The sequence below is a fragment of the Scyliorhinus torazame genome, chromosome 10 (genome assembly GCF_047496885.1).
Source record: "Scyliorhinus torazame isolate Kashiwa2021f chromosome 10, sScyTor2.1, whole genome shotgun sequence".
Classification (NCBI taxonomy): domain Eukaryota; kingdom Metazoa; phylum Chordata; class Chondrichthyes; order Carcharhiniformes; family Scyliorhinidae; genus Scyliorhinus; species Scyliorhinus torazame.
Window position 1 is genome coordinate 199,889,106 of NC_092716.1, and position 14,765 is coordinate 199,903,870.

The 14,765-nt window shown below is 48.3% G+C and overlaps 1 protein-coding gene across 2 annotated transcripts in view; it reads left to right on the forward strand.

The window, feature by feature from the left end:
* The window catches only part of dnajc24 (DnaJ (Hsp40) homolog, subfamily C, member 24), a 159,095-nt gene that overhangs the window by 81,604 nt on the left and 62,726 nt on the right, over positions 1–14,765 (forward strand). For both annotated transcript variants that reach the window (XM_072466245.1, XM_072466244.1), the window contains exon 4: positions 4,348–4,486. In XM_072466245.1, coding sequence (XP_072322346.1) covers positions 4,348–4,486 — 139 coding nt within the window. The remainder of the gene's footprint in view (positions 1–4,347; positions 4,487–14,765) is intronic.

Below are 14,765 nucleotides of genomic sequence, written 5' to 3' on the forward strand. Positions count from 1 at the left end.
GGCACTTGCGGGGGGGGAGGGGGGGGGGGTATATTTCACTTGATCTAAGATTTGGTTGAACTGTGTTCAGGAGTTGCCAAGACAGTAATGAACTATAAATTTAGAATGATCACAGAGAATTAAAACAGTGACAAAAAACAAGATTTCTTGGGCCAAAATGCCCATTTTTCTGTTCTGTAACATTCTAGGTGTATGATTCTATTTTGATAAAACTAGGCTTTCTCAAAGCTTCTCCAATTCATTCATTAGTTTTAGCCAGGTGTGAAGCACTATGTGCAACTAATTACTTCATAACACCACCATTACTGGTGTAATATAAATCATGCAGCATAATCATAGGCATTTAGTTCAATGGCATGAATGTTGTTGCCTTAAGAGGACTATCGTATACGTGGGACATGCGACAGGACTGATAGTTTTATGAAAAATAAATTGCAGTAATTTGGGGCACTGCTGAGCTCATGAATTGCAAGGATAGTAAAGCGCATCATGCGATTCACAATCAGCAGGGAGTACTTCTGGTACACTGCTGCTGGAGTAGTGAATGCAGTGGTGATTATTATGGAGACTTGACATATCTATGGGACTCGTGGAGAGATGTGATGAAATGGTTCAGATTGTTAAGATCTCCATTTACATTGTGGAGTCCCAAGATATATAGGCAGATTAAAGGACCAGATTGCAGTGATGGATATTTTCAAGGGCAGCAGACGCATGTCCTATTGGTCCAGGGACTGGGTGAATGTGGCCTTGCTTCAGAGAGGGTGTGGTTTGATGATGCAGACCAAATCCCAGGAAATGGATGGCTGTCTTTTGGATTGAGGTCACTGTGATGTAAGTTTAGGAATAAAATTATGAGGACTGATTGCATAAGCTTAGAATTCAATAAGGTGGATAGATAGAAACTATTCCGTCTGGTGGGAGAATGTAGAACAAGGGAACATAATTGGAGCAAATGGAAACTTTTTCCACACTCAAGATAGTGTATATCCATGTTTGACCATCTGGGCACGAAAGCTTTGTCCCTTTTAACTTAATTTGTCCACCTTTTGCAGCACATGATACCTTTCTTTAATAATAATATCTCAATCCCAGTTTATAAGGGATTAGAATTGGCTCTTTTTAGGTTTGTTTCAGTATGCCACTTGAGTTGAAAGCCAATCTTATCGGTAAACTGAGTATATAGTGAATTAATTTTGAAGTTTGAATAGTACCTGACATCTGTTTCTAGATCTCTCAATCTCCTTCCCCATCCTACTGGCTTCATAATCTAGAGCTGCTTCCTCCCAATGATGCACAAAACGACAGATTTTGGGAACACAATTTAGGAATGGTGATTTCTGCAATTTCCCTATGCTGTTGAGGTTGGTCAGCTTTTGATGCTTGGGGTGTGTTTTGTTGACTAGTATGGGACATCAAAATTAATAGGTTTACCAGTTTGATTCCTGGGATGGCAGAACTGTCATATGAGGAGAGACTAAGTGGTTAGGATTATATTCATTGGAATTTAAAAGAGTGAAAGGGATCTCATAGAAACTTACAAAATTCTAACAGGATTAGACATGGTCGATTCATAAAGAATGTTCCCGATGGTAGAGGAGTCCATAACTAGGGGTCATAGTTTGAGGATAAGGGGTAAATCTTTTAGGACTGAGGTGAGGAGAAGTTTCTTCACCCAGAGAGTGGTGACTCTGTGGAATTCGCTACCACGGAAAGTAGCTGAGGCCAAAAAATTGTGTAATATCGAGAAGGAATTAGATATAGCCCTTGGGGCTAAAGGGATCAGGGGCTATGGGGGGGAAGGTGGGATCAAGGTATTAAACTTGATGATCAGCCGTGATCATAATGAATGGCGGAGCATAAATGCATTAAGATTAATATGACCACTCAATGAATATTATGGGTAGCATGTTATTGCTTGCAACTGAGAGAGGCTGAATCCTTATAAAAATGAAGTAGAATAGTGCTCTGGAGCCATTGGAGTGCTCGGAAATATGGGGCGGGATTCTCCAATAATTGGGTTATGTCCCCACGCCCGTGAAAAAACGCGCGCTAATCACTCTGGACTTACCTGGAGAAAGTCTAGGATGATTCTCTGATTTGCAGGGGGCGACAAGGGCCCGGAGTAGTCCTCGCAGCTCCAGCTGCCGATACGGGGCCCTGCGTTTCCGGTCGGGGGACCATGCATGCGCATGGCGGCGGCCTGCGTCGGTCACCCCACGCGACATGGCTGACCCACACTGTGGACCGGCACCGAAAACATAGGCCCCCTCTGGATCACGTGCGCCCACGGATGGGTGGCCCCCGATCGGTAGTCTGGCCGTCCTGGAGGCCCCCCCCCCTCCCCCACCCCCTCCATTGTGAATGATCCCACTGCCCCCCACCAGGGTGGCCGCGGTCTGAGTCCGCAGCCGCTACGCCGAGTTCCCGACGGGTGGAACCAAGAGAGAACCACGCCGCCGGGAACTCGGTGAATTGATGCAGGGCCTCTTTAAATGGCCCCTGACCGGCGCTGTGTCAACCGCGTGCACGTGATTGACGCCGATTCTCCGGGGACCGGAAAATCGCGGGAGCGGCGTTGGACCCGATCTCGGGTTTGACGCCCATTCTCCGCCCTTGCGCCAATCGTGATTTCGGCTCGGAGAATCCTGCCCATGGTTTTTCTGAATAAAAAGGCATCATGTCACTTACCAGAAAGCTTCTTACAAATATGCATTGTACCGCTCATGAGAGCTCTATGGTTTCCAAAACAAATCCTGGTCACTATAGGGTTAATTGATATCATTATAGAGTTTTGGGTTTTCCTTTTAATGTAACATGTGAAAACCAAATCAAGTGCTAATTAGGACTGGCAGATGAAACTCCCATTGCTCATCTGAGGTTTCTTAAAATTCGGCAAAATGTGATTAAAGCATTTCATTATTGTAATGTGTGGGTGCTGTGATAAGACAGTTACCGTCCCTGACAGCTGAGATAGTAAAATTGCATAGAAAAAGGAATGTAATCATATAGTAAGAACTCAAATGGGTTTGTTGAGTTCAAAGGTAATACTGTTTTTAAAAATCCTGACACTTGCGCTTTGTGTTATGAAACTCAGTCTGCACTTTTTATGAATCAGTATAATCCTGCTTACATGAAGTCTGTGTATTTAGTCTCATATACAGTGCTCAATACCTTTCAGTAAATTGAATCCTTACCTTGATCACAAAAGATGTGTTTAGTGGATTACAGAAGCTTAAACGTTTACAAGCAGATGTGCTCTTGTTTTAATTAAATGCTACATAGGTACTTCCACAATAAAAGAGGACAAAGACCCATGAGTTAAATGTCAAATGAGAGGTGCTTCCAGGCAGCAACCTGTTTGTATTAAACCTCTTTTATTATTATATTTGAAAGGACTGAAATGCTCTTCAGAGAAGAGAAAGTCAAGCACCATTTACGTTGTCTAATACTACATTTTAAAGTGCCTAAAGTACAGCTGGTAATTAATTTAGTGGGATGTAGATAAGGAGACCACACTCTGTTTTAATTAGTGGTGTTCTCTCAAATGTAATACAGTACGTGGAGGGTTTTATCATTGAGGTGGCAAGATAGATTCTTCATATGGTTTCACCCTGCTAATGTCAGACCCCATCAGGAGCTATAAGATGTGACATTAATGGGGTCAAAGACAAAATAGGCTGGACTTCTTATTTATTGCTATGAAATTAATTGTAAGCTGACAGTTAAAACATCTCCCTGTGTTGGATTTTCAGCCCAATATAACAGGCTAGGATTTCTTTATAGCCACCTATTGCATTTATAATTAATTTTCTGCAGTAAATAAACAAAATGCATTCTTGCATTGGATATAAATGCTGTCTGAATGAACATAGTTGCCTACTAGTTGAAGTTGTATTCCCCCATATTAACTCAATTTAAAAAAATATATTGTGTTTTTCTTAAGATTAAAAATTTTTAAATAGCTGCACATTTGACTTGTGTATTATGATTTTTTTTCTCTTGTTCGCACATCCCCTGCCTCCTTTTTTTGTTTCACATTCTTCCTGTTCACAACATCTCACAGTAAATTGTCCATAATGCCAACAGCGCCAACAGCAAATTAGCCAGAAAATGCTGTCAGAGCAGGTTGTGACATCGATGTCTGTGACTCCTGTGGTTTAATTAACCTGGCTGCAGTCTCTCGGGCCCAACAGTCCTAACTCGTATTCCTGATCACCTCACTCTCTGCTGCCCTCCCCAAAACAAAATGTGAGCTATAGTATCGATTATTTTTTTTCTCACACTCAACTTTATTTCTCTCCGTTCTCTTCCCTCCAACCCCCCCTCCCGCTTTCTGATTGGCAGTATCACCCGGACAAACAGAGTGCAGATATGCCAGTGGGAGAACTTGAGGAGTGCACACAGAGGTTCATCGAAGTTGATCAGGCGTGGAAAATACTAGGGAATGAAGAGACAAAGAGAGAGTATGACCTGCAGCGTCGTGGTAGGTTCTGCCGAGGAGCTTGTGAAGGCAGCAGCCTTCTAAGTCATCAATTCACTATCACTTATATTAAAAGAAGCTTCTCGAGTAGATAAAATCAATAAATTATTAATGTGTAACTACGATGAGAAAACCTTCTTTCTGCATACTTTTACTAAACCACTATATGTGTTTATTTTTATGCAGGCATCTCTTTTCACTAACCCAGAATTCAGTGTATAACCTAATTTGCAAATGCCTAAATTCTTGCTACAATTTTGTGTATTCTTGCAAATGAAATGGAATTCAACATTATCTTTGGATAATGGTTTTGAATAATATTATTGCGTTGAGAATCCTAAATGAAAGAACAAAATATTTCATTTATTATTCAGGTTATTTGCTGGAACATTAGTAATCATTGGCTATGAGGGAGGTTAAATCTGGATTCACTAAAGACATTAACTAGGCATGCCCAGCATGCACTTCCTTTCTGCTTATAATAAAACATCATCTTAAAGCATAGGCAGACAGTTGTAAGCAAGAGGAGGGAAAATGTAGGTCAGGTCTGTCACAGATGGGCTGCCATTACATGATGTGATAGCTTGTCTTCTCTTCTGGCCCCAGGACAGGAGACCCTCTGATTTCCATTATAGCCTTCGATAAATGTATATCTACCCTACACAGCTAATGGGGGAGGGGGGGGAGAGAGAAAATGTCAATAGTTGTGTACTGCCTGTGGGGAAAACACTCAGCCATTCTCTGCAACACACTCTCGCCCAAAATTGATGTGTAGACACCATCACTTTTTCATGTGTCTGATGAAGACACGTCGCATCTGCATTCAGTCAATGATTCCTGTTATTCTGGGATGGCATTGTAGCAAATCTTCCTATTGCAATGAATTTCAGGCCCCTGCTGTTATAGTTCGGCTTTGTTCTTTTTGGCACTATTACATGCAATACATATTTTTTAAAGTTATTCATGAGCTTTGCTCTATTTATAAGATTAATTTATTAATAAATCTTTTTAAAACAGGTCAGCATATACTAAAATAGTTTTTCCTTAGGAAGCTATAGGGTAGAAGTTATTGATGTATTTGGATTAATTTTGTAAGATTAATTTAGCTCCCATCCCAAAGTTTGAAGCTATCATTTAATTGGATTAAATTGAATAAAGCAACATCTTTTTGACAGTTAGCTTGGCACAGTTGAGAACTTTCCAAATTAAAGGAAGGTCAGATTTGGAGACCTTCATTGAATCCTGTTGCTGGATCACCCCATTTAAATATCTCATTTCTAGTTCAAATGTAACACCTTAATATAAAACTCAATATGTTGATGTGCAGATACCTCCCTCCTCCAAATTACTATTCAATCAATGCTACCAAATCGACCTGTACCAATAATGACCTTCCTTTTGATTTGCCTGTTCAAATCAAAAAAACCTGATTCTTGAAACTAGTGGTCCTACACAGATACTGATAGTATAAACAGTTGCATTTTATGAAAAGAAACCAGCATAATGTTAATCCCATGTTGACTGCTTGTTGGCGTCTTATGCTTTATTAAAATATAAAAAATATTAATTATGCAGCTTTAGTGTATCCCTTAATCCAGTTTCCACTATTTCAGGGGAATGTATATTAATTGTTTATCTATTATTAACAAATGATTGTTAAAGTGACTGGGATGTTGTTGTAAAGTTAGGGGTGCACGTGATATTACTATGGACTGTTTCTAGCCTCACAGGAACAGTGTTGCATGTTACTATCTGGTCCTAAAAAAGGAAAGGGTACATTTATCATTAAGATTGCAACTAAAGGACTTCCGGTTGCGGCTATGCGGAGCTAAGTCGCACGTTCGGCAGCTCCTGCTAGAAACGGACTCTTTTTAGGGTCCCCAACGGTACTTTTTCAACGATTCCCAGTTTGGGAAGGGGACAGCAATATTTCCCCGGCACTGTATGGATTGGACCAGGAGTGGAGCGGTGAAAAAAGTGGAATTGGAGCAGAGAAAGGTGCGAGGGAGGAAGACCAAGATGGCGGCGGGTGGAGAGCAGGCAGCATGGCGCAGTGGTCACAGGAGCAGCAGGAATTTCTTCAGCGCTGCTTCACGGAGCTGAAGGCAGAGCTGCTGGAGCCGATGAAGGCGTCAATTGACAAGCTGCTTGAGACTCAGACGGCCCAAGAGCCGGCAATCCGGGAGGTCCGGCAAAAGGTCTCGGAGAATGAGGACGAGATCTTGGGCCTGGCGGTGAAAGTGGAGGCGCACGAGGCGCTCCATAAGAAATGGCAGGCGAAGTTCAAGGACATGGAGAACCGGTCGAGAAGAAAGAATCTGCGGATTCTGGGTCTCCCAGAGGGGCTGGAAGGATCGGATGTCGGAACCTACGTGGTCACCATGTTGAACACGCTGATGGGCGCGGGGGTCTTCCAGGGGCCCCTGGAGCTGGAGGGGGCCCATCGAGAGCTGGCGAGGAGGCCCAAGCCCAGCGAGCTGCCGCGCGCGGTGCTGGTGCGGTTCCACCATTTCGTGGACAGCGAATGCGTCTTAAGGTGGGCCAAGAAAGAGCGGAGCAGCAGGTGGGAGAACGCAGACGTCTGGAGTTATCAGGACTGGAGCGCGGAGGTGGCTAAGAAGAGGGCTGGGTACAAACGGGCGAAGGCGGTGCTGCATCGGAGAGGGGTGAAGTTCGGTATGTTGCAGCCGGCGCGACTGTGGGTCACCTACAGGGACCGTCACCATTACTTTGAGACGCCGGAGGAGGCGTGGACCTTTATTCAGGCCGATAAGCTGGACTCGGATTGAGGGCTGGGGACGAAGGGATGCTGAGGAGGGATGGTTGAGACTGTTGTGTCGTGTTTTGGGAGGATTGTGCGGTTGGTTGGGCAATGTTTCTTCTCTGTCCCAATTCAGGGCGTATACATTTACCAAGGTTCGTGGGGGGGGGGTGGGGCAGGTAAAAGCCTGTGGGCGTCGGTGATTGGAAATGGAGATGGGGCCCCAGGGGGGGGGGGGGGTGGAACTGGGCCTGGAAAGGGAGCTGCGCCAGAGGAGGCGGTGTCGGTTGGGTGGAAAGCGCAGGCTTTGTCCCACACTAAGTGTGGAAAGGGCGGGGCCGGTGCTGGAAAGTGCAGTCTTTTTCTTGCGCTGAGAGTGGAAGGGGGTGGGGTCGAGGGGTCGGGCAGAGCCCGTTGATGGACAGGAGGGGAGGGGAGACTCCCACACTGGGGGGGGGTCGATGGAGCGGCGGGAGTGGCCGGGGTCAGCAGGAGTCGGCTGACTCACGGGAGTGCAATGGGGGGAGCAATGCTGCTAGGGGGAGACCCAGCTGGGAGTGGGGGTACCGGGTTGCTGCTGGAATGGCCAAGGGGGAGCTGGAGTCTGTAGAGGAGGTCGGGGCGGGGGTCTGCCGCTGGGGGGTAACGGGAAGTGCAGGGGGGTGCGGGCATGTGGCTGGCCTAGAAAGGATTATGGCTAATCGGGGTGGGGGGGGCACCCCCCTGATCCGGCTGATAACCTGGAATGTAAGAGGCCTGAACCGGCCGGTCAAGTGGGCCCGTGTGTTCACGCACCTGAAGGGGCTGAAGGCAGATGTGGTTGTGCTCCAGGAAATGCATCTGCGGGTGGCAGATCAGGTAAGGCTAAGAAAGAGGTGGGTAGGGCAGGGGGCCAGGGAATTCTCATTCTTCTCCCATGTTCATAAGACCTACTCTCGGATTGACTTTTTTGTAATGAGCAGGGCGCTGATTCCGAGGGTGGAAGACACGAAGTATTCGGCGATAGCCATCTCTGACCATGCCCCGCATTGGGTGGACCTCGAGCTGGGGGAGGAGAGGGACCAGCGCCCGCTGTGGCGCTTGGCGGTGGGGTTGTTGGCGGACGAGGAGGTGAGCGGGTGGGTCCGGGGGTGTATAGAAAGGTACCTGGAGGCCAATGATAATGGGGAGGGGTAGGTAGGGGTGGTCTGGGAGGCGCTGAAGGCGGTGATCAGGGGTGAGTTGATCTCCATTAGGGCCCACAGAGAGGGGAAGGAGACGAGAGAGAGGGAGAGGCTAGTGGGGGAGATGGTAAGGGTGGATGGGAGGTATTCAGTGGCCCCCGAGGAGGGACTAAAGGAGCGACAAAGTCTCCAGGCCGAGTTCGACTTGTTGACCACCAGCAAGGCGGAGGTGCAGTGGAGGAAGGCGCAAGGGGCGGTGTACGAGTACGGAGAAAAGGCTAGCCAGATGCTGGCACACCAGCTTCGGAAGTGGGAGGCAGCGAGGGAGATCGAGGGAGTTAGGGATGGAGGGGGGAGCACGGTGCGAAGTGCGGTGGGTATTAATGGGGTCTTCAGGGACTTTTACGAGGGACTGTATCGGTCTGAGCCCCCATCGGAGGAGGGGGGGATGGGTCGCTTTCTGTACCGGCTGAGGTTCCCGAAGGTCGAGGAGGGGCTGGGGGCGCCGGTTGGGTTGGAGGAACTTGTCAAGGGACTGGGGAGTATGCAAGCAGGGAAGGCACCGGGGCCAGATGGGTTCCCGGTGAAATTCTATAGGAAGTACGTGGACCTGTTGGGCCCGCTGCTGGTAAGGACTTTCAACGAGGCAAGGGTAGGGGGGGTCCTGCCCCCGACGATGTCTAGGGCGTTGATTTCTCTAATTCTGAAGCGGGACAAGCACCCTGTACAGTGCGGATCGTATAGGCCGCTTTCACTCCTTAATGTGGATGCAAAACTGCTAGCAAAGTATTGGCCATGAGGATTGAGGACTGTGTTCCGGGGGTTCATACACGAGGATCAGACGGGTTTTGTGAAAGGGAGGCAGTTGAATACCAAAGAACGTAGGCTCCTGAATGTAATTATGATGCCGGCGGGGGAGGCGGAGATGGTGGCGGCTATGGTAGGGTGGAGTGGGGGTACCTGTGGGAGGTGTTGAGGACGTTTGGGTCCGGGGAGGGTTTTGTCAGCTGGGTGAGGTTGCTGTACGAGGCCCCGGTGGCTAGTGTGGCCACGAACAGGAGGAGGTCGGAATATTTCCAGCTATACCGAGGGACGAGGCAGGGGTGTTCTCCATCCCCCCTGCTCTTTGCGCTGGCGATTGAGCCCCCGGTCATGGCTTTGAGGGAGCCTAGGAACTGGAGGGGGTTGGTACGGGGGGGAGGACCACCGGGAATCGTTGTATGCGGCTGATCTGCTATTGTATGTGGCGGACCTGGTGGGGGGGGAATGCTGGAGGTGATGCGGATCCTTAGGGAGTTTGGGGATTTCTCCGGGTATAAGCTCAACATGGGGAAGAGCGAGCTGTTCGTGGTGCACCTGGGAGACCAGGAAAGGGGGATTGGTGAGCTTCCGCTAAAAAGGGCAGAAAGAAGTTTTTGATACCTGGTGGTTCAGGTGGCCAGGAGCTGGGGAGCTCTGCATAAGCTCAACTTAACGAGGCTGGTGGAGCAAATGGAGGAGGAGTTCAAAAGGTGGGATATGCTGCCGCTCTCCCTGGTGGGTAGGGTGCAGTCGGTTAAAATGACGGTGCTCCCGAGGTTTTTGTTTTTGTTTCAGTGCCTCCCCATCCTGATCCCTAAGGCCTTCTTTAAGCGGGTTAACAGGAGTATTATGGGGTTCGTATGGGCGAAGAAGACCCCGAGGGTGAGAAAGGTGTTCTTGGAGCGGAGCAGGGACGGGGGGGGTTAGCGTTGCCAAATTTATGTGGGTACTATTGGGCTGCCAACGTGGCGATGATACGTAAGTGGGTAATGGAGGGGGAGGGGTGGCGTGGAAGAGGCTGGAGATGGCGTCCTGTGGGCACGAGCCTGGGGGCGCTGGTGACGGTACCACTGCCGCTTCCTCCGGCGAGGTACACCACGAGCCCAGTGGTAGCGGCGACCCTCAAAATCTGGGGGCAATGGAGGCGTCACAAGGGGGAGATGGGGGCTTCGGTGTGGTCCCCGATACGGGATAACCATCGGTTTGACCCGGGATAAATGGATGGGGGGTTCCTGAGTTGGCACAGGGCAGATATTAGGAGGATGAGGGACCTGTTCATAGACGGGAAGTTTGCGAGCCTTGGGGAGCTGGAGGAGAAATTCGGGCTCCCCCCTGAAAATGCTTTCAGATATATGCAGGTAAGGGCATTCGTTAGGCGACAGGTGGTGGAGTTTCCGCTGCTGCCGGTGCGCAGGGTCCAGGACAGGGTGCTTTCGGGGGTGTGGGTTGGAGAGGGTAGGATCTCGGCAACTTATCAGGTGATGCAGGAGGAGGAGGAGGCCTCGGTTAAAAGGAAAGTGGGAGGAGGAGCTTGGGGAGGAGCTCGACGAGAGTATGTGGGTGGATGCCCTGGGAAGGGTAAACTCTTCCTCCTCTTAAGTGAGGCTCAGCTTGATACAATTTAAGGTGCTGCACAGGGCGCACATGACCGGGGCAAGGCTAAGCCATTTTTTTGGGAGTGAGGACAGATGTGCGAGGCGTTCGGGGAGCCCAGCAAACCACACCCACATGTTCTGGGCATGTCCAGCGTTGGAGGAGTTCTGGAGGGGCGGAGCGAGGACGGTGTCAAGGGTAGTGACTTCCAGGATTAGGCCTAGCTGGGGGCTCGCAATATTTGGGGTGTCGGACGAGCCGGGAGTGCAGGAGGCGAAAGAGGCCAGTATTCTGGATGCGAGGCCCCCAAGAGTGGAATCCTGGATTAACGACATGGCAGGGTTTATTAAATTGGAGAAGGTGAAATTTGCCTTAAGGGGGTCTGTGCAAGGGTTCTTCAGGCAGTGGCAGCCGTCCCTAGACTTCCTGGGCGGAGCGTTAGGAGATGGTCAGCAGCAGCAACCCGGCGGGGGGGGGGGGGGGGGGGGGGCGTTTGTGTCGAGTAGGGGATGCACTATTGTTTACTGTTTAATGTTTATTTATGCACTTTTGTTCTTGTTGTTTTATTATTTGTGTAAAGGGGGGTTTCTATTGTTATAACCTCTGAAAAATTTTGAATAAAAATTATTTTTAAAATAATGATTGCAACTGAAGGATGGCATTGTGGCACGGTGGTTAGCACTGCTGCCTATGCCGCTGAGGACCCGGGTTCGATCCTGGCCCCGGGTCACTGTCTGTGGAGTTTGCACATTCTCCCCGTGTCTGCGTGGGTTTCACCCCTACATCTCAAAGATATGCAGGTTAGGTGGATTGGCCACGCTAAATTGCCCCTTAAGTGGAAAAAAATAATTGGGTACTCTAAATTTATTTTTTTAAAAGATCGTAACTAAAATGACACACAAAATGGGTGGAAATGTTGCTGATTTCATTGACACAAATCAAGCAGTTTGCAGTCTTTCAACAAAAAAAAAGTGGTCAGTATTCCTGTTGTTTTTACAATGGCTATATCTTAGTAGCAGAGAAAGCATTTGGCACTACCTTGCTTTCCCTTGGAGTGAAAGTGGGTGGGCAAAGAGAGAGGGGAGGAGAGGGGACGTGAAGCTTATACAGTGTCCTAATAGAGTTCTCTTTCAGGCTGGGAAGGACTAGTCAGGAATGCTGTCCACACTCCTGTTCATTTTGGCATTTAAACCAGTAACTGTCATTTGATCCTTGCCCACCATCTGTCATTGGTTGAGAATTAAGAATGCTATCCAAACTCCCTGCATGCACCAGTGATGTCTTGCTTTTGAGCATCCATGAAGTGTTGGTTCATTTCGGTTTTCAGATAAATTGGGTTGGAATAACTGAGGTAGCAATAATGTAGGAAGATCTTTCCGTAGATGTGTCGTGAGTTGAATTATTACATGTGGGTAATATGGCAATGCTATTGCAAAATATTGTGATCTGGGATTTGCAGGCAGATTTATTTGCAGACTAAGTACAAGCAGATGGTAAATACTTTTACAAGATTATCTGGTGGGACATGCTATGTATTTGTCTGTGAATTCTGCAGCGTAAAATTGCTTAAAACAAAAGTGGGATATAGACGGTGTCTGACAGGATTGTTAGCGATGAAGGAGAGATATGAACAGCTCATTTTATGATCATCTTGGCTAAAAGAAATGACTGTTCCAATTTGAGTGAATGTATTCTGATCCTATTACTCTTCGAACCATCTTGACCCCCTCCCCTCCCCAAACTAGTGGTTATGGCAAGTCTGATGTCTATTGGAACCAACATATTGACAGCAATAGATAAGTGCAGGTCTTTATCACAAGATTCTCCTCTGAACATATAAGAAACATCTATTTATAAATGTCAGAGGCCGATATGTGACCACGTTTCTCAGTCGGGCATGCCTTTCAAGGTAAATATTTTCTTTTCAGGAATTTATTTTCCTCATGCCTGTCACCAGCAATATTATTTAACCTCTGACTTGTTGTTGAAGAATTTCTTCAGTGTAGTTTCACAATCAGACACAACATATGGATGTGTGCTTTCCAGGGAGGGAGGTTCAAAGAAATGCTTATGCTGTAGGGAAAATATGTTTTAAAACTCAGACATGCTTACAAAGCTGATTGCAAAGTATTGATATTTCATTACTGTCTGTATTCTTCAAAAGTTGGACAGACCATTAAAGCTTGAGAATTATTTTAAGATGTAGTTTATGGGTAACCCTCAACAAATGAAGTAGCGCAGCTGGAAGAGAACATGTGCACTCTTGGAATTGTGAATGCCCCAGCAAGAGCCACAGTAAAGTATTATTGAGCCAAGCCTCTAATAGTTATTTTATGTTATTCTCCAGTCTAAAAGGATCTCAATAGATTTTGCTTTTAATCCCCTTCAATTGCAGCCCCATAAACCTTAATGATGAGCCTTACAGTGTTTTCTCTGATCTGACAGTTGAGACAATAGAGCTGCACAATTGCTCCACCTCTCTTTGTCAGATCAAACCCAGCAGGACAGGAGGTCACAGTGGCTTGTCCTTTTTGACTATTTCTGGACTCCCTCAACAGCTTTCATCGGCTGTCGCATGAGGATGCAGTGGTTTAGTGCTATCTTTATTTGATTACCTTTTTATTTGGGTGGTTTTAAGAATGACATGGTAAGTAAGGAAAGCAAGTTTTTATTTTAGATTTACAACATCATTTGATAATGCGATTCAGAGAGTGAATCTATTCTTGTACAGATTAATGGGCATTTCAACAGGTGATAAATGCATATAGATGAAATAATTAGTTGCAGTACAAATAACTGATTATTTAAATGTAGAATGAGATTTTTAAATTCTGTGTTACTAAAGCTATAACCACTTGTTCAGTTTGGCATGTTCGTTCTTGAGACTACGCACGCATTTTTTCCTTCCTCATTTTAACATGACAAACATTGGGCGGGATTCTCCGCAATCGGCGCGATGTCCGCCAACCGGCGCCAAAAACGGCGTGAATCAGTCCGGCATCGCGCCGCCCCAAAGGTGCGGAATTCTCCGCATCTTGAGGGGCCCAGCCCTCACCTTGAGGGGCTAGGCCCGCTCAGGAGTGATTTCTGCCCCGTCGGCTGGCGGGAAAGGCCTTTGGCGCCCCGCCAGCTGGCGCGGAAATGACTTTACCGTGCAACGCATGCGCGGGAGCGTCAGCGGCCGCTCACGGCATCCCTGTGCATGCGCCGTGGAGGGGGTCTCTTCCGCATCCGCAATAGTGAAGACCATGGCGAAGGCGGAAGGAAAAGAGTGCCCCCACGGCACAGGCCCGCCCGCGGATCGGTGGGCCCCGATCCCGGGCCAGGCCACCGTGGGGCACCCCCCGGGGCCAGATCGCCCCGCGCCCACCCCAGGACCCCGGAGCCCGCCCGCGCCGCCTTGTCCTGCCGTTCGGAAGATGGTTCAATCCACGCCGGCTGGCGTGGGTTGACAGCGGCGGGATCGCGGCCCATCGCGGACCGGAGAATCGCCGGGGGTGGGCCCGCCGACCGGCGCGATTTCCGCCGACCAGCGCGGCGCGATTCCCGCCCCCGCCGAATCTCTGGTGGCGGAGAATTCAGGACATGGTGGGGCAGGATTCACGCCGGCCCCCGGCGATTCTCCGACCCGGTGGGGGGTCATTTACAAACCCAGGGTCGCGACTCGCAGGTGGATCATGGGCGGGTGTCGGTAGGGTCACAGAGGGATCGGTCGCGGCGTTCCCGATCACGGGATGAAGTGACCAGTGGCCGTGACCTGCTTATAAAAATGCAGGCCACTACCAGTTTCAGGAATTCCGGGTTTCCCATGCATTCCTGCCTCCTCAGCTAGATATAGCAGTGCACAGGCCGGGAGCCCAGTGTGCTGTCCCAGTAGCAGATTTTTTAAAAAATCGATGGAGACTTCCACCAGAAGCGGCAGCAGGGAGCAGGTCACATGCTGACGTCACGTGCTCTAGGCACA